The 26,218-nt window shown below is 41.5% G+C and overlaps 1 protein-coding gene across 1 annotated transcript in view; it reads left to right on the top strand.

The window, feature by feature from the left end:
- Positions 1 to 518: 518 nt before the first annotated feature.
- Rab38 (RAB38, member RAS oncogene family) overlaps positions 519 to 26,218 on the top strand; it is a 57,502-nt gene continuing 31,802 nt past the window's right edge. The window contains exons 1-2 of the mRNA XM_048360706.1: positions 519 to 787; positions 18,851 to 19,131. Of these exons, the coding sequence (XP_048216663.1) occupies positions 586 to 787; positions 18,851 to 19,131 (483 nt within the window). The 5' untranslated portion in view covers positions 519 to 585. The remainder of the gene's footprint in view (positions 788 to 18,850; positions 19,132 to 26,218) is intronic.

Below are 26,218 nucleotides of genomic sequence, written 5' to 3'. Positions count from 1 at the left end.
TTGGGGAGCTCGAATGATCCAATCTTGGACCTTAGGCCCCTAGGCCGAGTCCCAGGCCAGGGCGGAGCTGGCGCCAAGGGGACCCCGTCCTGGGGGCTGTGCTGGGGCTGCACTGGCGAACGCACTGTCCACGCGCGCCGACCACTGCTATTCTTTCTGTATCTGGGCTGCTTTTCCTGCTGCCTCTTGAGAGGTCTTTCCACGCGTGGCGTGGCGGTGGGGAGGGTGACCTCAGAAGTTCTGAGCTCCTCTCCGCCGGTCACGATTCCCTCCCCTGCATGACCTAAATCTTTGACACTCATTTTTCCTGGCGTGCAAATCATGGGGCACGGATTCCGCCCGCACAGGTGGGGTGAGGGATCCATTGCAGCGAGAGGCCCGGCGTCTCCAGCCACAGGCGCTGGGAAAGGAGGCTTCACCCCGGGGAGGAGCCCGCCCGGGCCCCCGCCTTCCCCCCCACCCCCACCCCGCCCCGCCCTGCCGCCCCGGCGGCGCCCACACTCCCGTCCCCCGGCGTCCCGAGCCAGAGCCCGGCCGGCTGCGCCTCCCCCCCAGCCCGCACCGCGCCGCGGGCCGGCCGCCACCATGCAGGCCCCGCACAAAGAGCACCTGTACAAGCTGCTGGTGATCGGGGACCTGGGCGTGGGCAAGACCAGCATCATCAAGCGCTACGTGCACCAGAACTTCTCCTCGCACTACCGCGCCACGATCGGCGTGGACTTCGCGCTCAAGGTGCTGCGCTGGGACGCGGAGACCGTGGTGCGCCTGCAGCTCTGGGACATCGCAGGTGAGCGCCCCGGGAGGCCGGCGTCTGGGGGGGGCGGGGGGGGTCCCCCGCTCGGGACACGGAGGGCCGGGCCGTCCACCCTCGCAGACTTGCCCTGGGGGGGGCTGGAAGACCCGCGTGCCACGATGAAAACAAAAAGTTTCTCCACTCCAAGTTAAAAGCTGGGGCGCGCCGGCCTCGCGGCTCCCAACCCCCGCGCCGCGCCCAGCGGGCGGCCACTGGGACCCAGAGGGAGCTCGGCCCGGTGCCCTCGCTGGGGCTCACTCGTTTTCTGGGCGCAGGCTGTCTAGCCGGTGAAGGGGCCCCGAGTCACACAGGCGCCCAGTTAGGGGGGGTAGCTGGAATCATCAATGGCCGGCTCGCAATACTTGGCCCTTTCCTGTTTCGAACAGCTCACTCACTTCCAAATTCCACCATCCTCTCTTTGGGTCTTGGAAATACTTTGCTTTTCACAAGCAAATCAAGGACTAAGAAAGTTACCGCCCCCCCCCCATGTCCTCCCCCGCCCCCCCAACAATTCAATGTCTTTAACTCACCATCTTTCCAATTCTTCCGGCTTTCTATAGTCTATCGAAAGGAAATTGTGTTTTTGTTTTAAGACAACTTTGGGGTGAGTGGATGACACTCGTGGATTCTTTTGTGCCTGTGCTGGGCTTGGGCACTGAGGCTGGAACTCGGGGCACCTTCCTCTCCCTTGGCTGTTCAATTCAAGGCTGGTGCTCTACCACTGGAGCTACAGTTCTCCTTCCTGCTTTTCGCTGGTTAATTGGACATCAGAGTCACATGGATGTTCTTCTGTTGTAGCTGGATTCACATGAGTATCCTCAGATCTCAGCCTCCTGAGCAGCTAGGATGGCAGGAGTGAACCAAGGACAGGTGGCTAAGAGTTATTTATTTATTTATTTATTTATTTATTTTTGCCAGTCCTGGGCCTTGGACTCAGGGCCTGAGCACTGTCCCTGGCTTCTTTTTGCTCAAGGCTAGCACTCTGCCACTTGAGCCACAGCGCCGCTTCTGGCCGTTTTCTGTATATGTGGTGCTGGGGAATCGAACCTAGGGCCTCGTGTATCCGAGGCAGGCACTCTTGCCACTAGGCTATATCCCCAGCCCAAGAGTTATTTATTTGAACCTGAACTTTTCATTGGTCTGAAAAAACGAGACACTTAAATTTTCCACAGTTTTGTTAGTATCCATGTGTTATCTGAGGAGGCTTCCTCTTGACAGATCCTCATATGCATACGTTGTACCTCTTCTCAATCTCCTTGTCCCCCTCCCAAATCAATCTCAACAAGCTTCATTGTTTCACTTTTACATGGTTGTGCAAAGTAAAATCTTAAAAATAGTTTTTTGAAATCAGAATTTGTCTGAAGAGTTTGTATGAGGATTTAGGCAATCCAAGAGCAAGTCCTGGGACTAAGGCTGTTTGCAATCAGGGCAGGCCCAGCCTCTTATGACAGATGCTGGCTCTGCCACTTGCAACCTGCTCAGTGGGTTGGGACAGGTTCCTTCACTTCAGTTGTGTTGTATTTCTGCTCCCCTGAAAGGAGTTGGGCAATGACAGATTGGAAACCTTCTTGCTTAGAAGTTTGAAGGTCCTTGGAGATTTTCTGTGAAACACTTGAAACAGACTCCTTCATCTCTTGGCCACTTCATGGTTTGTGACTCCAGGAACCACTCCTGATAATTGCTGTGCCTAAACTAGCCAATTCTTTTTTTTTTTCTTTCTTTCAGAAAAGAGGTTCATTTCAACTGGTACATTTGACTGGAAACATTTGTTTCATGACTTAACGTGAGAACAAATGGGGAGAATTTTTGAAAGGGCCTTTCTGGTCTGAGGACTCTGGTGCCTCTTTCATCAGGAGCAGCCGGGTCTTATGATAAAGCCCTTGGCATGTGGACAGATTCATGCATTTGAACTCTTTGGCAGCTCCAGAGGCACACTGGTTATCAGAGACCAGAAGATGTCAGCCAGTGGCTCACTGGGATTTTCATCTAAGAAAAGAAAAATCCCACAGTGAATGTGTATGCATTGCTACAGGTTTTAGAATCTGAAAAATTCATCCTTGCATAAAAATCTCCAGGTCTTGGAGTGACAAATAGCTACTCTATAATTTTTTCTTCAAGGTTAAGCAGCAATATGATCTCAAGTATGTTACGTGTCTGTATGCCTTAGTTTCCCCTCCTAAATGGGAAAAGGAGTTTAGTGAGTGGGGCCCAGGGTTCAAGCATATAAAGCTAACAAGTTGGGAGGCTGAGACAGGGAATATCATGGCTTGAGGCCAGAGAGGGTCTCGGGAAACTGCCATCTCAACCCCTAAAAAAGCTGGCTTCAGAGAAACCCACTTGTCACCCCAGCAATGCAAAAAGCATAAGCAGGAGAGAACTGTGATCCAGGACAGCCCAGGCAAAATTTGAGACTATATTAGAAAAATAATGAAAGCAGAAAGGGCTAAAGTTATAATTTAAGTGATAAAGTCCTTGCCCGGAAAATGTAAGGCCATGAATTCAAATAATAGTACTACCAAAAAAGAACAAAAAAAAGAAAGATAAGCGGTTATGTATATATAGTGATTTCAGCAGATTCCTTAAACTCTGCTTCTTTTCTTTTTTTAAAAAAAAATCTATAAGCAAGACGGATATTTTATCCCCTGCCCTCCAATACAAGCTGTACAACCAAAACAATGGCAGCCAAAGGCGATCGTGCCTACTACAAAAGCTCTTGGAGAATTCTTTTTTTTTTTTTTTTTTTTTTTGCCAGTCCTGGGCCTTAGACTCAGGGCCTGAGCACTGTCCCTGACTTGTTTTTGCTCAAGGCTAGCACTCTGCCACTTGAGTCACAGCGCTACTTCTGGCCATTTTCTGTATATGTGGTGCTGGGGAATCGAACCCAGGGTTTCAAGTATACGAGGCAAGCGCTCTTGCCACTAGGCCATATCCCCAGCTTCTTGGAGGATTCTTGTCATAGCTTTTCTTGATCATGAATAAATGCTAGGCAAGAGAAACATGATATGCCTGTACCAAGTCCTTATAAATTGTAGTTCTGGTTGCACACATAATACCCTGGTCCTTAAGCACCCAGGTCCATTCCAGCCTCACCTACCTTACCACATAAACCAGTTCATCTCCTAAGCTTTGACATTCCCACTGAGCCATCGTGCTGGACTGACGTTCTGAAGTTGTGTGGAAGCTATAGTCACAGAGGTCCGTGTGAATAAGTTTGGCACAGTCAGGTCTATAGATGCAGTGCTGTTTGCAGCCTCTCAGTAGGACAGTTTCTACTGCTTGCTCATGATAGCCTCTCTTTGGCAGCCTGAAGCTCAAAAGCATTCTGAACTGAGTTCAAGGTTGGAGGTGGGCACAGGCCATGGGGAGACAGAATGGGTGGGACATGCTTATTTTAAATTGCATAATGGTCCTCTTGGTGATAAGTTCATATGAAACCCAGGCCAACTGCTCATCAGCCTCTGGCAGTTTAGGTGTACCTTGTCCCAGCTACAACCTGTTTCTTTCCTTTGTGTTCAACTCCAGTGTTATCCAGGAAAAACAGGAAGTGAAGGTTAACAGGCTTAATTTTCAGAGGGTTTGGGCTGTTAGTAAGGTGGAGATGGTTACCAGGTACTCGTGCCACCAAGGGAGTCTTTGCTCAGTTATGTTCTTGATGTGCAATGCTAAGTAGGACCCTATTTGTCCTCAGATTTCCACGGTTGATGTCTACTGTCATTTTGATTGTCTAGTTTGATTCCAGAATTCCCCACTGCCATCTGTACTGTTTGAGGGAGAGCAGGTACCTCAGATCCCAGAGAAAAGGCTACAGAGGAACAACTGGCTCCTCTCTGTGTTCAGAAACTCTGGACAGAGTCAGAGACATTGAGTAACTTTGCTCAAGGCTGCCCAACTACTAGCGGAAGATCCGGACTTGACCCATTCTATCTGACTTCTAGTTAAGCCATGTTCCTAAGTACACAACCCTGTGATTGTGTGGCATACTCTTAGCCTACGGAAAAGCCTCTTCCCTTCTTTCAGTTGGCAGGGCGTCTTGCCCTTTCCTTCCAATTTCTAAACTGGGTTATTGGTCACTGGCCATGTCAAAATTGGAAAGACATGAATGAAAACTTATTTCTGAAAATTTGGTACTTGGTTATGGTTCTTGGTAGGGTTTCCTTTTTAGATATAGATTAATCGGGAAAAGAAAAAAAAAAGCTTCACATTTGAGACTCTTAATACTCTCCGAATTATTACCTTCTTCATAGATAGCTTAAAACATATTCTGAATTTAACATAAGTTACAGACATTTAAAAATGTAGTTCATGATATTAGGGCAGTTACAAAACCTTGTGAACTCCACCTACAGAACTGTGATTATTTTATCTCCCTGTGACATCATGTATTTGTAAGATATTATCTCTTGCCGTTTTTTTTTTTAATCAGCTTTAATATCACAGTCTCACTGTGCCTAGGGGTAGGTGGCACCTGGCAGTTCATTCCAGTTTCTTTACCTGCCAGCCTTGTGACAGGTGTACGCCTCTTGCCCATTGTGCCTTGGTTTCCTGTTTATAAAGTGGGGTCACTAACAGAATCTGTATGTTTTAGGGTTGTTGTAAGCATTAAAGGAGCCAAGTACTGGTGGCTCACCCCTGTAATCCTGCTGACTCAGGTGGCTGAGAGCTGAAGATCACAGTTAGAAGCCAGCTTGGGCAGAAACATTCTAGAGATTCTTATTTCTAATTAACCTGCAGTCAGGAATTCAATTATATCCTACAAAATTAAGAAAAGTGAGGGACAGGATGGAAGGGTAGGGTGAGAATGTTGGAAGGGGCAACATTCATCAAGATGCATTGTGTTCATAAATTGCTTTGTTAAATAGCAACTCCTTTTACACAGCTACTTAAAAATAATAATAATTAAGGAAAAACTATTATCTCATAAAAAATACCCAAGAACAGGACAAAGCTGAAAGTGAAGCTCTGGCTCAAAAGGTAAAGCACTGACTTTGAGTGAAAAAGCCAAGCAAAAGCATGAGGCCTAGAATGCAAGCCCCAGTAATGGCAAACACACATGTACACACAAACACACACACACATGCATGCACATGCACACACACACGTGCATTAAATGTGTTCATTCATGGGAAGTCGTACCTGATGCATAATAAATGGTGAAAAACCTAGACCCTTGTTAGCTACTATGCTTGATCAAATTGTTGTCATTGTTGTGGCTATTACAAACGACTCCAATACTTATTTTTCTGTTTGATCTTTCCAGTGTCACCAAGAAGGTAGACAGAGAAGACTACATTAAACCTGTATTAGATAAAATCAAGAATAAGGGACAGGATCACAAGTGACAGAGAAGTTCAGGAATATATCTTCCTATCTATCTATATCTATCTATCTATGAGATGACGAAAGCTGTCATTAGTCATTGAAAAATCCAGTCCTACATTTGAAAACAAATTAGATTTAAAAACAAATTTAAAAAATAAAAATTAGAAACTGGAAATTCAATCACAATTAAAAACTGCAAAACAAATATACGCTGGCAGATAATTTTGAGAGTCCTTTGCCATATAAAAAAATCACTATTGTGCCCTTCTAAATAGCAGATACCTTTAACAGGACATGAATTTCCATGAAGGACACACATGTGTCTGCTTCCTCGCTTCTGCTGTGTGGACAGGAAGCAAGGGGTACACTTCCCATGGCAGAACGTGGTGGTGTGAATTGCACTCAGCCCTGGGAGGAGTCCTTACCAGCTAGCTGAGTCTTTATGGGAGAGGCCAGGCCAGGCAATTGGACCACGGTGCTAGACAGTTTTATCGTTTGCCGAGTGCTTTCAGATTGTGAAATTTACTGAAGAAGGGGTTTGGACTTTCCTATGTGTATGCCTCAAAAATCTCAAATTTGTTTCCTGGGAGGAGTATTGAATGTCAGAGTCAAAGATAGAGAAATGCAGAAAAGCTAGCTTCAGCAACCCAGTATGTTAAGCAAATGCTTCTTAAGTCCTGGCTCTTCTGTACTGGCTGATTTGCTCTGCTTCTAGCCTTGGTAATTATGGATTCTCTAATTACTATGTGGAATGGCAGGGGATGTGCTGACAGGTAAAGAATGTTTATGAAAAATGGTGAATTTTCAGAGTTGGGCAAGATCTCAAGGCCTCTTGTGGGGGAGTTGTTGGAGTTTGCATCTGTCACAAATGTGTGAGCAGTGGGTGTGTGGGACACTCCTATCATCTAGGACTAGTTGTGACAGGAAAGCAGGCGGAGGTTCGCCAAGGAGTGTTAAGTCATTTGAGAGAAAAAAGATTGGAGAGACTGGTTTTCACATATGTGGTTGGTTTCCTCGGTGAATTAATGCCTGGTATATGTTAGCTTCCATGCTGGGTGCAAGAAAAAAAAAAAGAAGGACAAATCATTCAATAAGACTATATTCTTGACCGCAGGAAGTTCACTTTTTAATGGGGATGATGACATAAAGTAAATCACCTGTAACAGCGAGTAATGTGTATTGATATAGATCACTTTAAAATAGTCCTGTGATGCGAATAAGAACTTGTCTACACCACATCCTTTCAGTTTGTGAGTCTAAACCAGAGAGTAGTTTAAAATTTATGCAAATGACCCAAAAGCTATGCCTCTAAGTTGTTTTTTTTTTTTTTTTTTTTTTTTTTGGCCAGTCCTGGGCTTGGACTCAGGGCCTGAGCACTGTCCCTGGCTTCTTTTTGCTCAAGGCTAGCACTCTACTACTTGCGCCACAGCACCACTTCTGGCCTTTTGATGTCCTGATCCAACATCGAGGTCGTAAACCCCATTTTCGATATGGATTCTTTAATGGGATTGCGCTGTTATCCCTAGGGTAACTTAGTCCATTGATCAGAATTACTGGATCAAAGATGACATGGATTAACTTCCACTTGTCAGTCTAGGTCTAGGTCTTTCTATATATGTGGTGCTGAGGAATCGAACACAGGCCTTCATGTATACGAGGCGAGCACTTTACCACTAGGCCATATTCCCAGCCCTAAATTTGACTTTTCAACTTACTACTTAAGACTCTTTTTCCCCATTGGTCACGCTCTTTCTTCAAAATATAGTATTCTATTTTAGTAGTTGTAAAAAAAAAAAAAAGGTTGCCCTTCAACAAAGCAGCATATGAATTCAATGCATCTTGATGAATGTCATCTCTCATCCCTCCCAACACTGCCCTTCTCCTCAATTCTCTTAATTTCATAGGATATGCATTGAATGTTTTGTTTGCATTCTGCTCCCAGTTTTCTCTTCTTTCATCTGCCCCATTTCTTTTGACCTCTCTACGTACACCTACGTTGACCTCTCTAAGTACACGGTTCGTGTACTTTCCCCCCCCCAGTATTTGCTTTGTTGGACTGGGTCACACTCTTGGCCAAAACATAAAAGTTATTCAGTAAAAGTGCTTTGATGCTAAGTTGATACCAGAGTGATTGACCATCTGATAGATTTTTGAGAACAGTTGTCCTGAAGTAAGCTCACGGCCTTCCCTTCCTTCTTCTCATAATTCACTGTGAGGAATCCTTCAGTGTGTCGAGCCATTGAGAACCCTTTGTATTTATTTCAGTCTATGAGATGGATGTTTCCAGAGGGAGATTATGTCCCCAGTGCTTCTATGGTAGAAATGACAGATATCCCATCAAGGGAAGACCTTTAGCTCTAAATTCGTATTCTAGAATATTCTCCTTCAGCTTGGCAGAATCAAGTCTTAAGATTCTACCTGCGGTTTCAAATGACATTTTCAATATTTTTTAGATATATGGAATTGTGCTAAGAGGATACATGATCTTAAATTACTCCTGGAAAATAAACTCATTTTAATTTTTCCTCTAACTATCCAGTACTAGAGTATGAATCAAATTCTACTCTTTTCTTAATGGTCATGCCTGCCTCATAAACTACAAAGTATCCCAGCCATCATTTCTACTACCCCCCTCGGCTTTCTGGCTCAAGGTTGGTGCTCTGCTCCATTCTCTGGATCTCAACTTCCCGAGTAGCTAGGGTTATAGGCTTGAGCCAACTACACCCAACTTAAATAGTATTTTTAAGAGCTGTGCATCTGGATTTACTAGTCTCCATAATTTGGAGTGAATTGTTATTTATTTAGTGGTGAAATAGAAGATCTCTATTTTCTTTGTAATTATTGGATCTATTCTACAGAGTACTACCTTCCTAAAAGGTAATTGTATACAGCTAAAAGCCATAAGGACTTGTGAAAACCATGCGAGTCACTTGGGAGACAAACTGTAATCAGGGATGGAGGGAGCACTGGTTCCTCAACCTCACGATGTGAAGAGTAGTACTAGAACTGGAATTCAGGTTTCCCTGTTTTTGTATTTTTTTTTTTTTTTTTACTAGTGAGTTCAGAAGAATTTAAAACTTGGTATTCACACCAGGTGTTTGGTGTTGTCAAACACTGAAATACAAACACTGGGGAACTGTAGAGTTCATGCCAGGAAGAACACAGAATGGCGCCTTACATTGTGGACAGCCAAAGTCATTCAAATGTAGACTATTAAAAACATTTCTTTTTTCTTTTCTTTTTTTTTTTTTGCCAGTCGTGGAGCTTGAACTCAAGGCCTGAGCACTGTCTCTGGCTTCTTTTTTTTTTTTTGCTCATGGCTAGCACTCTACCACTTGAGCCACAGCACCACTTCTGTTTTTTTCCATGTATGTGGTGCTGAGGAATCAAACCCAGGGTTTCATGTATACGAGGCAAGCATTCTACCACTAGGCCATATTCCCAGCCTCTACTAAAAACTTTCCTAATAATATTTCTGCCCTTTGTCCATGATGAAGCTTTGATTATAGCCATTTGAACTTCTTGGTGTTCCTTTTTCAGTACCTGTGTCTACTGCTTCTGTTTTCTGTTTTTCCCTACCTGATTATGTTTCCTGCCATATATCCTAATGCTGCTCAATATTTAAGACTCATCTGAATAGCAGCTCTTTTGCGAGATTTCCTCAATTCTCTGCATCGGTAGTAACTTCTTCCTCCCTTGAGTCCCAGGCCACTTTTCTTTACCTCCTGTAGCACTGCTTACACTAAGCAGTTGCATAGTTATTCTATACCTATCTCAATATCCTTCACGACTTTTTTTTAGCAGACTTTGCTATCAGTTATCGGTTACATAATTTGAAGCAATGATTGTAGAGTCAGAAAAGAAGCAGACAAGTAGAAATTGCAAAGGAAGAAGAAAAATCAAGCAAAGATCTGCTTTTGGAAACAAAATATAATTGAATTTAAGAATAGGAGTCGATGGACTTAAATGTCATATTATTTTTTCTGCAAGCTCTACTTTTCGTAGTTTGTGTTATCCTGATGCATTGCTTAACCTTTGTTCCTTACCATTTATATTTGGATTTAACTTTTAATTAGTTTATCAGCCTTGCATAAAATTGCTCTCCCTGGGAGAATGATGAACTTAATTTCTTGTGTATTTCCTCAGCCTAATATGCACAATGACAATGCTTAATAGTGTGGGGGATTCAAACAAATTTCAGTCCAATTTATTGGGTGAAGTTGAGAACAAATTGATATAAATCACTTGTTGGGAGAACTCTTTCCTTTACAATACATACTTTGCTATTAATAGCCACCAATTATTAAGGTCAGGCATTTCCCCCCACCCCCCCACATCTTTGTGCATCATTTTATGTACTGCTACAATTGACATGATCTAGTAGACATTGTTATTACACAGAGGTGAGAGAACTATGCTTTAATAGACTATAAAATATAAACAACAAACAAATACATAAAACTTTCCAAAAGTCCCATCAACACCTATCCTTGCAGAGACTATATAGTGGTTTGGTTGAGTGACTATCTTTACATGTTACATTTAGGTTTGGCAAGAAAACCACAGCACCAGAGGAGCACATTCTTATTTGAGAAACAAACTCTTAGAATGGCTGTGATAGTTTGTGACCTCCAAATAAAAATGAATTCTTACATGGTAAGAAGGGACTGTGGGGTGTGTGTGTGTGTGTGTGTGTGTGTGTGTGTGTGTGTGTGTGTGTGTGTTCTATGGTGTGTGTATGTTTTTGTACTTCAGTTTAAATGAAACAATAGAGTAGACATTAGAAGCTACAGCAGAAGTCCTCATACCTAAATTCTTCAAATCTGTAGTGTTAAAACAATTTTTCTTCCAGGAGTGGGTGGCTCCCACCTGTGAACCTAGCTACTCAGGAGGAACCGGAGGAACACAGTTTGATACCAGTCCAGGCAGGAACTCTTATCTGATAAACTACCAAAAAGCTGGAAGTAGCACTGTTGCTCAAGTAGTTGAGAGCTAGCCTTGAGCAACAAAACTCAGGGACAATGACCAGGCCCTGGGTTCAAGCTCCAGGACCAGCATACACCCTGTTTACCACCACCCCCAACACAAATTTCTATCCAGCCTCTCGGCCAACCGAAATAACTAACAGTTCTGTTAATTAAATAGCACTAAACAATTTAGTGGGGATATATCTTAACAGGTGAACAGTTATCTGCGGCTATAGAATATATACGTTGTAAGGATGGTTTTGTTCAGCTTTTAGTAACTACAGTTGACCCCAGGCCATGATTATGTTACACCTTTGGGACACAGTGGGCTTCGCCACCATCATGTCCCGTTCATAGTGATTGTCATAGGATTCTTGCTTTTTATCACAGCAACTTCCCCAATTCATTTTGAATGTGATGACATAAAAAAAATGGATATAGTGTTAAACTGTGACCTACCTCAGGCTACTGGAGTGAAACGTCTCGGTGATCTTGAGTATCACTGTGCTTATGTGGAAATTTACAAAACAACTTGTTACACACCTGTGACTTCCATGTGGCATCTGAAGACACTTTGACAGGATTGGGAAACTACAGCCCTAGAAAAATCTGGAACTTCTTTAAGCATGAAAGCTTTTGAGTTCAGGGAGCCTTGTGAGTTATCTATATCTATATCTATGTATAAGTATATATAGAACCCACATAGAAATATTCTTCAAATGCTATGTAATTCAAAGATAACTTTTTATTTAATAGCAATGGAGGCATTAACATAGTCCTGGGGCTTGCACTCAGGGCCTGAGCACTGTCCCTGGCTTCTTTCTGCTCAAGGCTAGCACTCTACCACTTGAGCCACAGCACCACTTCCAGCTTTTTCTGCATATGTGTTGCTGAGGAAGCAAACCTAGGACTTCATGCATGCTCAGTAAGCACTCTACCACTAAGCCACATTCTCAGCCCCAGCAATGGTGGCATTCTAAGATTTTGGGGTATAAGTACTAGGGCTTAAACTCAGAACATGAGTGCTGCCTTACTTTTTTCACTCAAAGCTGGTGCTCTGTCACTTGAACCATACCTCCACTTCCCCCACCTTTTCTTATTGGTTAATTGGAGATGTCAGGTTTGTTGGTCATGGCTGGCTTCCAATTGTGATCCTCAGATCTCAGCCTCCTGAGTAGCTAGGATTACAATATGAGCCTGTGGCACCTAGCAAGTTTGCTTATTTATTTAACTGAAAATAAAATTGTTTGTGTTGATTTCTGCCAATTCTATCATTTGTGACTTGATTTCATATCTTATCTAACATCCATTATTGGACCTTTAATTGGTATATGTTATTTTACTTAAGTTGGTAGAATCAGATTAAAGAAAAACTGTGATATTGTACTAACACCCATTTTCAAATATACACACACAGACACTGTCTTGAATTTAAATATGAATTCAGAGCATGATGGACACACTTTTAAAATTTGCCAGTAATCTATCCCAGACTGCTTTGCTTCTTTAAGGCTGTTGTTTCTGGATATCAGAAAAATCAGTATTTCTATTCATAGTATCTTATCTTCTTGTGTGGCTCAGCTTACTTACATTTATGACAACAAGCTTTATGTTCTTGATGAATAGAGGCAAGTTTTTTCTATAAGGATGACAACTGTCAGTCAGAAGAACTGGAGCCATTGCAAGAATGAGAAGAGCCTGAGTGGTTTCAAATTGTGGACAGATCTGCAGAACTGAATGAGAGCTTAGTAGGCCCAGAAAGTGAACGAATTGGGTTGTAGATCTTGCTTTATCCAGTCTATTGCTTTCTCTGCTGGGATCCCTTCAAATCAGAATCAGTATTCACCGTTACTTCATTATATATAGACTACTTGTATCACCAGTTCCATTTCATCATCTGTGTGCAGATGTTGGCACATTAAGGGAGTGGTTGAAGGATGGGCTTAAAGCCTCTACAATTTAGTGGAGGACACAACTGCAGAGCTTTGCAGAGGAGGAAGACTAGGACAAGGTAAGGCTTCTTCTGTGGCCAAGTGAGTGGTACGGATAATGCTGTGGGAATTTGGAAAAGGAAGGATATAAAACTGAGGAGACAGATAACCATACAGTCTCTGAGATTACCTTGCGTTACAAACTTGAAGACTGGGTAGGATTTGGTTAGGAGGAGAATAAGGAAGAAGGAATGTTCCAATGGGAGTTGAGTCACACCTAGGCAGGAACTTAGCAAAAAGAACTTAGCAAAGCTTAGCAAGTAGTAGATTAATAAACCCACTTGAACATCAAGGTGCGCAACCTCACCAATCCATAGGAGGCCAGAGGGTAAGGTCTTGAGTTCTTTTGTTCACATAGAAACAGACTTGCCCATCTTAATTGTTTTGGCTGCAATGTTAATTTCATTTATTTTCTTATTGTTTTCTTCAGATATTTTAGAAAGGGGTTTTCATGTAATAGCAGTGTATGGTAATGAGTCATCCCTTCCATCATTCTCTGCTGTCCCTCATTTACCTCACCCCATCCATCTCCTCACGTCTCCTAGATCAGCTCTATGGATGTACATAGAGCATAATGGCTGTATTCACTCACAATTCCTCTTTGCATCCATTGGCCCCCATTCTACCTGTTAGCCCCTAACACTCCTGTCAAGACATTTCAGCTTCCTGGTACTCATGTTGCTGAGCTGCCTGATACATTTTTAGAGGGGTTATACTATGGAATCTCACCCATACTTACACTATCCTTTAGTCACTGTGTTTCTTTGTATGACCCTGTTTAGTTTTCAACTATGTTTGTATTTTTGAGGAGCCTTCCTGGAAATTTTAATTTTAATTCTAGACCACCTAAGACATTGCCTAGGTGTTTGTTATTGTTCCCCAGGAAATAGGAACAATGCTTTCTGATAGCCCTTTTTCTGTCAACACCCACACTTTCCATGCAGATAATTGAATGTACCAGTATGAGCCAAAGTGTGATAAGTAATTTCATGCAAAGAAAAAAGCATGCAATCTTAGGTAAACCATAACAGGAGACTTACACCAAGAAAGATGAGACAGTGGTAATGATTTCTTTAGGATAAAGTGATGTGTTTCATTAATTTTGAAACATTTGGGTTAGACAAATATATTTATTTTTATAAAATGGTGCAAAGGCATACATTAGAATCGAAGGCAGTCTTTTTGTGGCAGAATATAATGTCTCAGCACATTTTTTTCCCCTAATGAGCAGTTTGGTATTGGTCAGATCAAACCAAATGAACTGACCAATAAACCATAAGTGAGCCACATTATTATGATATGATGTGGCCCTTGTACTTCTACGTGTTCTGAGTTAATCCAACACTTGTATATTCATGTTACAGCTTGCAGTTTAAAACTGTCAAGAATAGTCTGGTGTGGCTGGCGGCTCGTGTGAGCAGTCATCCTGTATTTTCATAATACTTTTTTTTACCAGTTAGTATTTACCATAGTATTCTTCCCAGTAGTGGCAAGCCTCTTTCCTCCCAAGGGCCATTTGGATGTTTATAACATCATTTGCGGGCCATCCAAAGTTATCAATACATTCAGGCTGAGCAAAGTCAATGGGAGCCATTGAGAATTGTATGTGTCTCAGTATAAGAATCTATCCAGATCAAGAGCGTGTGTGTGTGTGTGTGTGTGTGTGTGTGTGTGTGTGTGTGTGTATGCACATTCCAGTCCTAGGGCTTCAACTCAGGGCCTGGCCACTATTCCTGAGCTTAGTTGCTCAATGCTCACACTCTACCACTTGAGCCATAGAGCACTTCCAGCTTCTTGGTGGCTAATTAGGGATAAGACGCTGATGGACCTTCCTGCCTGGGCTGTTTCTGAGCCATGACCCACAGATCTAAGCTTCCTGAGTAGCTAGGATTATAGGTTTGAACCACTGGTGCTTGATCAGGACTGGGTAAATAGTTCAGATGGGTTTTTAAAATTGTTTGTGGTGATAGCGGTCTGAGGACATATACATGCACACTGCATATATACATAAACACATACATGTGCATATATATGGATATATGTGTTTATTTATCTTTTATGGCTCCACAGTTTGGCCTCTGGGCCTCATGCTCTATCACATGCTCTAGCACTAGGCCTGGTGCTCTATCACTTGAGCCACACTCCCAGCCCCATTTTTTTTTTTTGGCCAGTCCTGGGCCTTGGACTCAGGGCCTGAGCACTGTCCCTGGCTTCTTCCCGCTCAAGGCTAGCACTCTGCCACTTGAGCCACAGCGCTGCTTCTGGCCGTTTTTTCTGTATATGTGGTGCTGGGGAATCGAACCTAGGGCCTCGTGTATCCGAGGCAGGCACTCTTGCCACTAGGCTATATCCCCAGCCCACCCCAGCCCCATTTTTGCTGATTATTTTGGACAGAGTCTTGGGGGATTCTCTTTCAGGGCTAGCTTTGAGTCATGATCCCCTGGATCTCAGTTCTGAGTAGCAAGGGTGACAGAGTACCTGCTTGTAAAGTAATATTTATATTTATGTTATCTGGGGAGACATTATATGTACCTGGAAGGGGACAGGTGAACAAGAGTTTGCGCACTGGTAGGTGTCCAGGTGAGGAGTGATGAGGCTAGACTAGAATCGTGGCAGTGCCAATGGGCAGAGGCACTTCCAACGTAAAGTAGGGCAGGACAGCAGAGACCCTGTGGATGAGGGAATGAGGACTGAGTTGGAGGGACCCACTCCAGATGATTGTGTTGATGCTGAACTAAGCTGTGAGACACAGAAGTGAGAGGTGGGGAAATGAGTTCCTGCCTCTAGAAGATGGGGCTCCCTGAGGCGTAGTGAATTTATCTAGAGTGTTCCTTCTAGCTCCTTTAGCTTACCCATGCCGAAACGGTGGCTGAGCAGGGTGAAGTCACAATGCTAGTTGGTTCGGATCGGATTGTAAAGTGCCAAGTATCCCAGAGAGCATGCTCCACTTCCTGCCATTGGTTTGATGCCTGTCGAGAAGATACGCCACTTGGTTGTGCTTACTGAAAACAACTACAGGAAAGTACTTATGACCTGAAAATGTTGTGAAGTGCATATTGTGGCAGTGACGTGTTGTGTACTTTCAGCTCAGGCTTTAACACCAAGTGGCCATTTCAAGCTGTTGGGAAAGAAGGTCATGGTTGAATTTAATCTAAGCAGTGAGAACCACAAGAGTCCTTAGACATCAGCCACATTGACTTTATTTAACACACCAGAAAACAGACTCAGGGAGAAAGGTGCATCTGCGTAAGTGTGGTCTGGTTTGTTCACGTCTTGCTTATAATTACGACCCCTGGTCCTCTGCCTCATCCGTCCTGTGCGTTTTGCCAGGAGGTTATGCAGATGGTTTCAGCAGCCATTGGATTGTCTGCTGATTGCTTTGACATTAAGACCCATCAGAGCTAGACACTGAATCCGGAGCCATATGCACACTGCGTGGGTGTGTTTAGAAACTAAGAGAAGTCACTGTGGTGAGTTAACTATTTTCAGCAGTAATTTCCAAGTTCCTGATGAACAAAAGCCCCTACATAATTAGCCACCAAAAGCACAGAGCCTGGCCTCCTTCAATATGTGTTGAATAGGTGATGTCTTGCCAAAAGGTATTCCATTTGAAAGTAAATTTGCCCAGGATGAGTCGCTCAGACCTCAGTCTGCCAGGAAGTAGGCACTCACTAAGAGTCACATGTCTAGCACTCTTTAAATAAAAAACAGCAGAGAGGGCTATCAGCTGACTAAGGAAGGATAGAATGGGAGTACTAGAAATGCTCTGATCTGAATGTGACCCCTTGCTGGAATGCCACAAATATAAACTGTCCAAGCGAGCTGGTCCAGGGACCTCCCTTTACAAAGATCTTCTTTCTAGAAACCAGCAGTCGTCTCCTTTCGTATCTGATCTGATAGACATGCGCTCACAATCTCATGTACATGCACATTTTCCTTTGGCATCTCTATGGAAAGACTCAGTTGCTTTTTCTGCAGTCTTAAAATGACCCCTTGGCTACATAGTAAAATGTAAAGTTCTTATTTCTCAGAGCTGCCTACTGCACCCTGAAAAACCTCTGGACAAGCAGATGATTGAATAACCCATGACTCTGCCCTTCATCTGATTAGATTTCTGAAAGAGATCATGAGACATCCTTCACGAAGCCCGGAGGCCTTTGGAGTTCTGAATGATCACAGAGGGCTTTCTTCCCCTGGCTTTCTGAATGTCATGGCCACCCAGCACAGTATCAAAGGGAACCACTTTTTCCTCAAACACTAACAAAGGAACAATAATTAAAACTCCTTTGGGGAAAATGAAAGTTCATCTGTGGGTTATATGTCATATGGAAAGGTGTTTTTTTTTAAATCCTTTTCCATCATTGACTAGATGAGTGTGGGAATTTTTAAAAATGTTTCCGTGGCATGCATAAGAAATATTTGAGAATTGTCATGTGCTGTCTGGTGAAATACTATTCTTTTCAGTGACACATGTTTAAAAACACCAGCACCTGAGCTGTAGATATTCAAACATTTTCACTAATTGCCTAGGGATTCTGCATATTGCATAGGGATTCTGATCTCAGTGTAATGCACAAAAATAGATTTTGATAATTTATATTAAAATTTACCAGCCATCAAAATTTGTTCTCAATATTGGATACATTTTTCTTAGAGGCTATATTTACCTGCATTTTCTAATGTACATCTCAGGCTTAGCATGCCCAAATCAGAATTAAAAGCTTATGGTTGCATGCTATTAGAGTTTGGGTTCAAGAAATATATACCTAGTCTTGACTAGTTGCTGTCATCAGTGGTCACTAGTACACAGAATTCGAAGTAATAGGATTTTTTTTTTTTTTGCCAATACCAAGGTTTGAACTCAGGCCCTCAAATTGACTAGGTTGGCCTCTACCGCTTGAGCTGCACGACCAGCTGCACTTCTTCTGGCTGTCTTGAAAAATGGAGTCTCATGCTCTCTTTTTGCCCCGATTGGCTTCCGGTTTCACACCGCCAGGTCTCCGCATCCCAAGTAGCTAGAGTTACAGGCATGAGCTGCGGGTGCCAACTTCTGTTTACTTTTCACATGCAGCTGAAATTCCTGTAATTTTTTGTTAGAAACCATAGCCTGGACCTCTAATTTCATAATCTACATTGCATTTCTACTATATTTTTAGAATCCCGAATAAGAGGCAATGAAAACTTAAATTTTGAGTAGTTCTAAGGTATTGTGTGCTTTATATGTGTTAATTCGACTCGCTCTCTGGATCTTTATATTTTCACATATTAATATTTTACAGTATCTTCCTGTTTCAATCATTATAGCCCATGTTTACAGGACACTGTGCATAATATCGTGTCTTCTCCAGACTCCAGTACAAGAATGAACTCGGTGGTCTCAACTCTTATGTAGAGACCAACATCCTGTTACCTACTGCAGTGTCCCTGAGCCACGCACTCGTAGACCACTGGCTGGTGTGGCCCAAAAATTGAATTTAAAACTTTATTTCATTTCAATTAATTGGAATGGAAATAGCCTCAAGTGAATAGTGGGATCTTGTACTAGCGCAATGTTAAGCAATTATGTGGTACACACTACTTTCTCGGTACGTATTTTTGCTCATTGAAAGCATTTTCTTTTGGATTCAAAGAAGAAGAGCAAATCTGCAGGACTGCATAGTTATTTTACTCTTTACAGATTAGCAGTGAAACTGCTTATCCTGGTGGCTTTATGAAGTTACAATATATGCATCAGTCTCTGATTTTTAGTAAGTTTTTAATTCTGTTTTGTTTGGTTCTAGGTCAAGAAAGATTTGGAAACATGACACGAGTCTATTACCGAGAGGCTATGGGTGCGTTTATTGTCTTTGATGTCACCAGGCCAGCCACATTTGAAGCAGTGGCAAAGTGGAAAAATGATTTGGACTCGAAATTAACTCTCCCTAATGGCAAACCAGTTTCAGTGGTGTTACTGGCCAACAAATGTGATCAGGGGAAGGATGTGCTTATAAACAACGGCCTCAAAATGGACCAGTTCTGCAAGGAGCATGGCTTCGTAGGATGGTTTGAAACATCAGCTAAGGTAATGTGACCATTCAAGGCTAAGCTTACTGTAGGCAAGACTCACAAAGAAAATGACACATCACTTTCATCATCAGAAGGATAATAATGTGTTTGTCTAGTGATTTATCACTCCTAAATTGTTTATGTTCTTTCTTATGTCAAGGCAGTGACTGAGAAGGTTAGGAATTAACTATCATCACTACTATCACGGATTAAGCCCTTTCCTATTTTTTTTTTCATGTTTTTGGCACTGATACTGTGGCCTGAACTCAGGGCCTGGGTGCTGTCTCTTGGCTTTTTATTATTATTATTTTTTTATAGTCATGGCTAGTGCTCTGCCATTTGAACCACAGGTTTGCTCCCTGTTGTTTGGTGGTTGGTGGTTAATTCCAGATAAGAGTCTAATGGGCATTACTGCCTGGTCTATCTTGGAACTTTGATTTTCAGATCTCACTCTCCTAAGAAGCTGGGATTAGAGGAGAGAGCCATTATCTTGTCTTTGGAAAGTTATTCTTCAGTTCCTACAAGATTTTTCTTCATTCTGAAGTTCTACTGTTGTAACATGCCTTTTTCTCTTTTCCTTTGAGAGTTCTTTATTTCCAATATTTCTTCAGATTCTTACAATGGGTTAGTCAATAATTATCATTTTTTATTTTTCAGTTTTTCTATTACTCTGAAGTATTTACTGCTATAAAGGGAAATAGGAAGAGCAAAACTGAGATGAGATTAAGTTACCCAAAGTTTACAAATATGACATGTTTTTAGTGTCCGGTTTGCTTTCTGTGATGTTAGCCTGCATTTTGTTTTTTGAAACCAAGATGGGAGTCGATTCATACAATCTCCTCCTTCCCTTAGATGATTGTACAGCATCAAGATTTTACATTTCCTTCAAACTGTCTTCTTCTGAGAAGTCACTATGCAGTGCAGAGGCTTCTAGATAGAGGAAGGAAAGATGAGCATCTTGGAGAACTTTCCTCCATTGATTGTTTTATATTTAAGAGCAAGCTACACTATATGTTGTGTATGTGGAAGGAAGTCTTCCATTATTCATGCATTCAATATGTATCATTGAATATATGTCACAGGCTAGCCAAGCATTCTGGGCATTGAGAGTATATGTATTTATAAAAGAGAACCTTGCCATCTTGATAAAAACAACACAACATAAACAAAATATAGAGTGTGTTGCTTAGTGATTAAGTGTTAAGAAGCAGAAAGGGAAAGGAAGAGGCTTATGGGAAAGATTGAAATGTCTTCTAGGTTAAAAAAGAGTTCTCAACTTTTTTTCAACCCCCATTACATTCTGACATTCTTTGTTCGTTCATAGCAATGTTAAACTCTGTAAGTTTCAGAACATGATTTTATTCACTTCAGGCATGGCTGACCCTTACACTTAGGTATTGGACTTCTAATCCTTCAAATCTCGATTCGTGTATCATTGAAGAGAGTCCGTGTGGTATAGGAGAGAGCGTGGAGTTGACAACATGATGAAAAAAGCATAAGACCTCCCTCCTTGTAGAGGATAGAACCCAGAGCCAGCACTTGTGCCCTCTAGACACCCAGCAGTGAAGCCCATCTTTCTGAGTTTCTTGATGAAAATAGGATGCCTGGCTAGGATTACAATCTGAGGACTAACACTGTAGTATTGGCAAAGTAGAGTGTCAAGTCATTGGAAAAACTTTTCAAAAGCCTGTATGGAAGTTCTGCTAACTCCTTGAATGCAGCATTAGAATGACAAAACTAAGGCTCAAATCAAATGATCTTTCTGTTGGTGAAATGGAATGTTTCCCACCAAAAGGCTTTCTCTTAGTGAATCTGTAAAGGATTAGAGAACTCTTGAGTGACATGTTCCTCAGACTGGTGAAGGACATCTGATTTCCTGAAACTTCTCACAGGTCCAAAGCGTATCCTCTGCCTCTGTTTCCATCGACAGACCTTGTGTGAACCTTGTGGGTATCATCATTATCATCATTAGCCTAACCTGCTTTGGATCTGAGACCAGTGGAGTGTTAGATGAGCTTGTCATTGAAACTTGCCTCCATTCTGCCATGGTCCTCACTACTGAGGGAAACTTACATTCTTACTCTGCCATCACCAACAGTAATGTGCCCTGGAGGTTTTCATGACTATTACTGTTATTTCCTCATAGTGAAATAAAAAAGACATAAGAAGTGAGTGTATTCTGGTATACTTCAGTTTTCCACTTCATCTGTTCCAATACTGAAAACAAAGCAAAGAAAAAATAACCTTTTCTAAACAATAATTTTTTATGTATCACCTTCACATTGTTTCCTCTCCCTGTTCTATTTCTAAGAATGTTACCTGTGGATTCTCCAGGTAATTTATAATCTGGGTCATCACATATTTCAATTTGTCCAAAACATTCCTGGCTTGTATGTATATTTTCCTAGCAACACTATTAATAAGAGTTTCCTATTTTTAATTTGTGATTTAAACTTATATGGTCAGCCTATAGATTAGGAGTTCAACCCATTTTACCTGAGATGCATATTTTATGTATTCCTATAACCAGATTCAGTCCTTATATTATGGGTTGGGATCGACTTGTCTGTTGAAGTTGAGGACTATGCTCTGTCTTTCGAATATATCTTCAAAGTTTGGAGTCGTTTCATGAGTCTGTCTGAGGTGCTGACTGAGCTCTGTACTTACTAACCAGTTTACCTGGTGCATGCGTAATGCCCATGCCCTGAATCTTCACCATATACAACTTTTGGGTTTGCTCTCTAACCACACTTACCAACCTTCTAGACTTGTAACATCTCTCCTGCCCCCTTCTTACCTTTTCCTCCCTCCCTCCCTCTTTCCCTCCTTCCCTTCCTCTGCCTCCCCTCCCTTCCCCCTCTTTCTCACTGCACTGTGTATCCACAGTCCATCTTATGGTCTGGGTTTCACTGTCCATATCTGGCTCTGATGCATATAACAAGTGCTTATTGGAAGAATCCATTTAGCCTTGTTTCATCTGTTTCTAATTGTAACCTTGTTCATTCTACTGCATCTTGCTTTCAGAGTGCTGTGCTCTGGGCTTGGCTGTTTACAGAAATTGGACACCAGAGCAATGCCATTGTAGTTGTGAAATAATGGAGCAAGTTGTATCTTTGCAATAATGGGGATAAGACTCTAATTCAGAGGAAGAAGATATGCACCTGCTCTTTCTTCCTCATCCTCTGGTTCTATTCCGGGTACATTTCTTTGGGCATTACTATCCTAGTTATAGTGACATTTTCAGGCCCACCTTCTCTCACTGTTTTATGAACAATGGGTACTCTGGGAAAGAGCTTTATTACATTAAAGTCTACTCAATTTTGGTCTCTGCCTGAGACTAAAAGCAAAGACGTTCATGTGTATCCTTCTGCTGAGAAAATGAAAAATTGACTTCTCACTGAGATGGTATTAGACTGTTTTAAAAAATGGATTTCACACTATGGTGTTTTCTGGCTTTCTAACTGTTCATAACTCTACTTATTATCTTTTGGGAATTTCTAGTTACTGACACAGAAAGAACCCATAAAACTTTGTTCTTTTGTCTCCTTTGGAACTGGTACACAAGCATATGACCTAGATTCTGTCAATTCTATGGATTCAGAAGTGAGCAGCTCTATGTACAAGGTGAAATGCAGAATATGTGGTTTGGGAAAACACAGAATCATTAATAGACCCAAGAACAGTTATGTCCACGTTGAGTTCCATAAGAGTTTAAAGGTAACAGACCCAGTGTCTTGTGGTAGCTGAGCAAATTCCACCTTAGGGCATTTCTTTCTTTCTACATTTTTATTTTACTTTTAATTTAAACTCAATTTTATTTTTAAGTTCTCTTTAAGTATTTGTTCAAAAATATTATGTCAATGCTTTTATTAACTTAGACGAAATGGATCAGTTTCTCAAAAAGAAGCAAAGTACTAAAGTCCACTCAATGAGAGATAAATAACTTGGATTATTTATCTTTATCTTTAATTTTAATTGAAAGTTAAATTTTGTAATTTAAAAATTTCACAAAGAAAATCTTAGGTGTTAGCTGGCTTTATTGTTGACATGAATTTTTCTAGCAATTAGAAGAGGAGGGAATGTTTTCACCTCATGTTCATGAAGTGAATATTACTTGGATGACAAAACAAAAAACATAAACAAAGGTTTCCCTTGAAAATGGGTGCAAACACTCTTAACACATGCTGCCTAGGGGAGCCTAGCAGTTTATAAAGCAGAGCCACCTGTCTGGATGTGTGTTGCTGTGCTGTCTACACCCAGGGCCTGTGCCTACTAGCCTAGGTGTTTAAGCTGTGGCTCTGTCCTTTTTGACTTAGTTCAGTTTTCAGATAGGGTCACACACTTTTTACCAGGGCTAGTTTCAGACTATAATTCTCTTATCTCTCCTGCATAGCTACCACCACCAGACGAGGCCATAAGGACATCTGTATGCAAGATGCCATCTTAATATCTCTGCTAGCTCCTTAGCATCCTTTGAGTAAACTCCTAGTTAACTAACCAACATTACCTTCTGTACCTTGCATATGAGACTATAGACCACAGTACATATGAAAAAACGAAGTGAAACAATCGCTATTCTTACTGAGGGACGTTGCATTAATATTCTAATGTGTGCTTTTTATATTCAGTATAAACACTATGTTTCTTACTGTTGTCTATAGCTTTGTGTGATATATTCTTAAATTGTTATTATTAAGTAGTTATGCAAAGGGGTTTCAATTCCAGAAGTCAGTTTATGAGTACAATGCATTTTGGTCACTGTCTCCTCTTCCACTGTTCTTCCCCTTCGGATGCAATATTGTTATGCGAACAAATTTATTTAACTGATAGCATGACTGTAAAGTAGACCTTATAGTGTACTATTCTAAAGAAAGAAAAGAGTGAAGTCTGAGTCCTATAAAACTGTATAATTTCCAACTTAATTCTCTGATTCCAACATATATTATTTATTCCTTTTCAAAATCAAGATGTGCCCTGTATTCAGTGTAGATTTCTAAAGTGTTGGTGTATTTTATAAATAATGTTTTTGTCATTTTTTGTTGTTGTTGTTACTGTTTTCTCCAAATACCATGCAATAGTTCCTAAACACTTGGGCCATGTTGAACACTGGGAGCTACATAAAGTATGGGGAATGCTGGCTTAGAATTCTTTTGTAAAAGGAAACTTATCTGTGTTTCATTAACTTTAGTGAGCTCTTTTTGTAATTGCTTTCTCAATTGCCATGAGATCTGAAATACATAGAAGTTAAAAACTGACTGGTTTTCTAGAAGCTGCTTGAGGAGTAGTATTACACATCATTTATTTTATAGGCCTCTAGAAAATACACAGTTATAAAATGTAATACACAAGTGGAAAATGCATAGATAATTGCACTTGAGATGGGGAGATAGCTATTCCGATACCTTTTAAATGTATTGAGTGTAGCATATTACTTGAAATCCTTTTATATTTAGGTTGAGTAGTAGGCTATCTCTGATTATTTCCAATTTTCAAATGTGGAAGTATTCAAAAAATTGTAATGGTCACTTATGCATTTATTGACTAGCACAAATTGTGTTGAGGTCCCTTTGCTTCTGGACCTGTGCTATGAGTATACACTAGGCCCAAGATGGTGTTCTTTTCCAACCTGGGCCTATGAAAAGTAGATACTCAAACTTTAAGCATCCCTCTCCAGTGTTCAGAGGGGCTGTAGGATGTAGTAGTGAGTAACTCCACCGACCTCATCGTCCACAACAGATTTAACCTTGTATTTTTTAGCCAGTCTGGCTAGAGGCATGAAAAGAAGAGGCTAATCTGAGTCTTAAAACCAGAGCAAGTTAAAAGGTATAATGTACCAATATGGCTTCTTTAATCGTTGTGATCAGCTCCCATAATCACCACCAGTCTGTAGTACAACTATTTGAATCATTGCTTCTGACAGGTTCTAAATGCCCACATGAAATCTTTTCTTGAATTTAAGAATAGCTTAAGCACAAGAGTCTTCAATTCAAGCTACACATCTGCTTAAGCATCAGTGTGAACTAACAATAGCACTTTTAAGATCTTTAATTAGTTCTCTAAAGATTTTCCAGGTCTATGCTCACAATTTACTAGTTAATCTGAGATCCAGCCAATGACCAAGGCATTGCAAGAGAGCAGCCGACCACGAGAGGGTGTCCCCTGAGCGTCTGCCCTGCCGGCTAGCGTTTTCATCATTTACAGTGCAGTCTCTGTCTTTGGCTTAGACAATCAAAGTAGCTCATTCTCAGACTTACATTCGAGAAGTCTCTTTTACCCGACCTCCCAGAGGGTCATTTTGATTTTGTCACTGCCTTGTTCAAAAGTCTTTTTCTTTTGCCAGTTGAGGGCTTGAACTCAGGGCCTGGGCACTGTCCCTGAGCCTCTTTGTGCTCAAAGCTAGTGTTGTACCACTTGATCACTGTGCTGCTTCTGGTTTTTGAGTGGTTAATTGGGAATCAGGGTCTCATGGGACTTTTCAGTTGAGCTGGCCTCGAACTATGATCCTCAGATCTCAGCCACCTGAGAAACTCAGACTACAGGTGTGAGCCACCGGTGCCTGGCTTCAAGAGTCTTTTATCAATTTCCTCTTTTATTATTCCTTTTTTTATAATCAATTTCCTTTTTTGTGCAATGGCGGTGCTTGAACTCACAGTTTTATGCTATCACCTGACTTTTTCACTCAAGGCTGGCACTCTACCACTTAAGCCACAGTGCCATTTCTGGCCTTTTACTGTTTAATTGGAGATAAGACTCACAGGCTTTTCTGCCTGTGCTGGTTTTGAACCATGATCCTTAGATCTCAGCTTCCTGAGTAGCTAGGATATAAGCTTGAGCCACTAGTGGACAACTCTAGCTCAACTGATTAAAATGTGGGCAGCTTAGAATAAGTACCTGTCTGTTAGCCCAATATGGCCTTCTCCTTCCATTGTTCACAACATTTTATTGGAACACAGCTGTGTGCACTGGTTTTCAAGTTATTGTTGGCTGCTTCTGCCTTCTACTTTAGTCAAAAATATGCAGCAGAGTCTTTATGGGCTATAAAACATGAACTATTTTCATCTACTTTAAAGTTCATTACTGATGTTTAGAACAATAGCTTCTCT

This window comes from Perognathus longimembris, chromosome 13, assembly GCF_023159225.1.
Source record: "Perognathus longimembris pacificus isolate PPM17 chromosome 13, ASM2315922v1, whole genome shotgun sequence".
Classification (NCBI taxonomy): Eukaryota; Metazoa; Chordata; class Mammalia; order Rodentia; family Heteromyidae; genus Perognathus; species Perognathus longimembris.
Note: the sequence above shows the minus strand (reverse complement) of the source record. Positions and strands in the feature narration are given on the sequence as shown.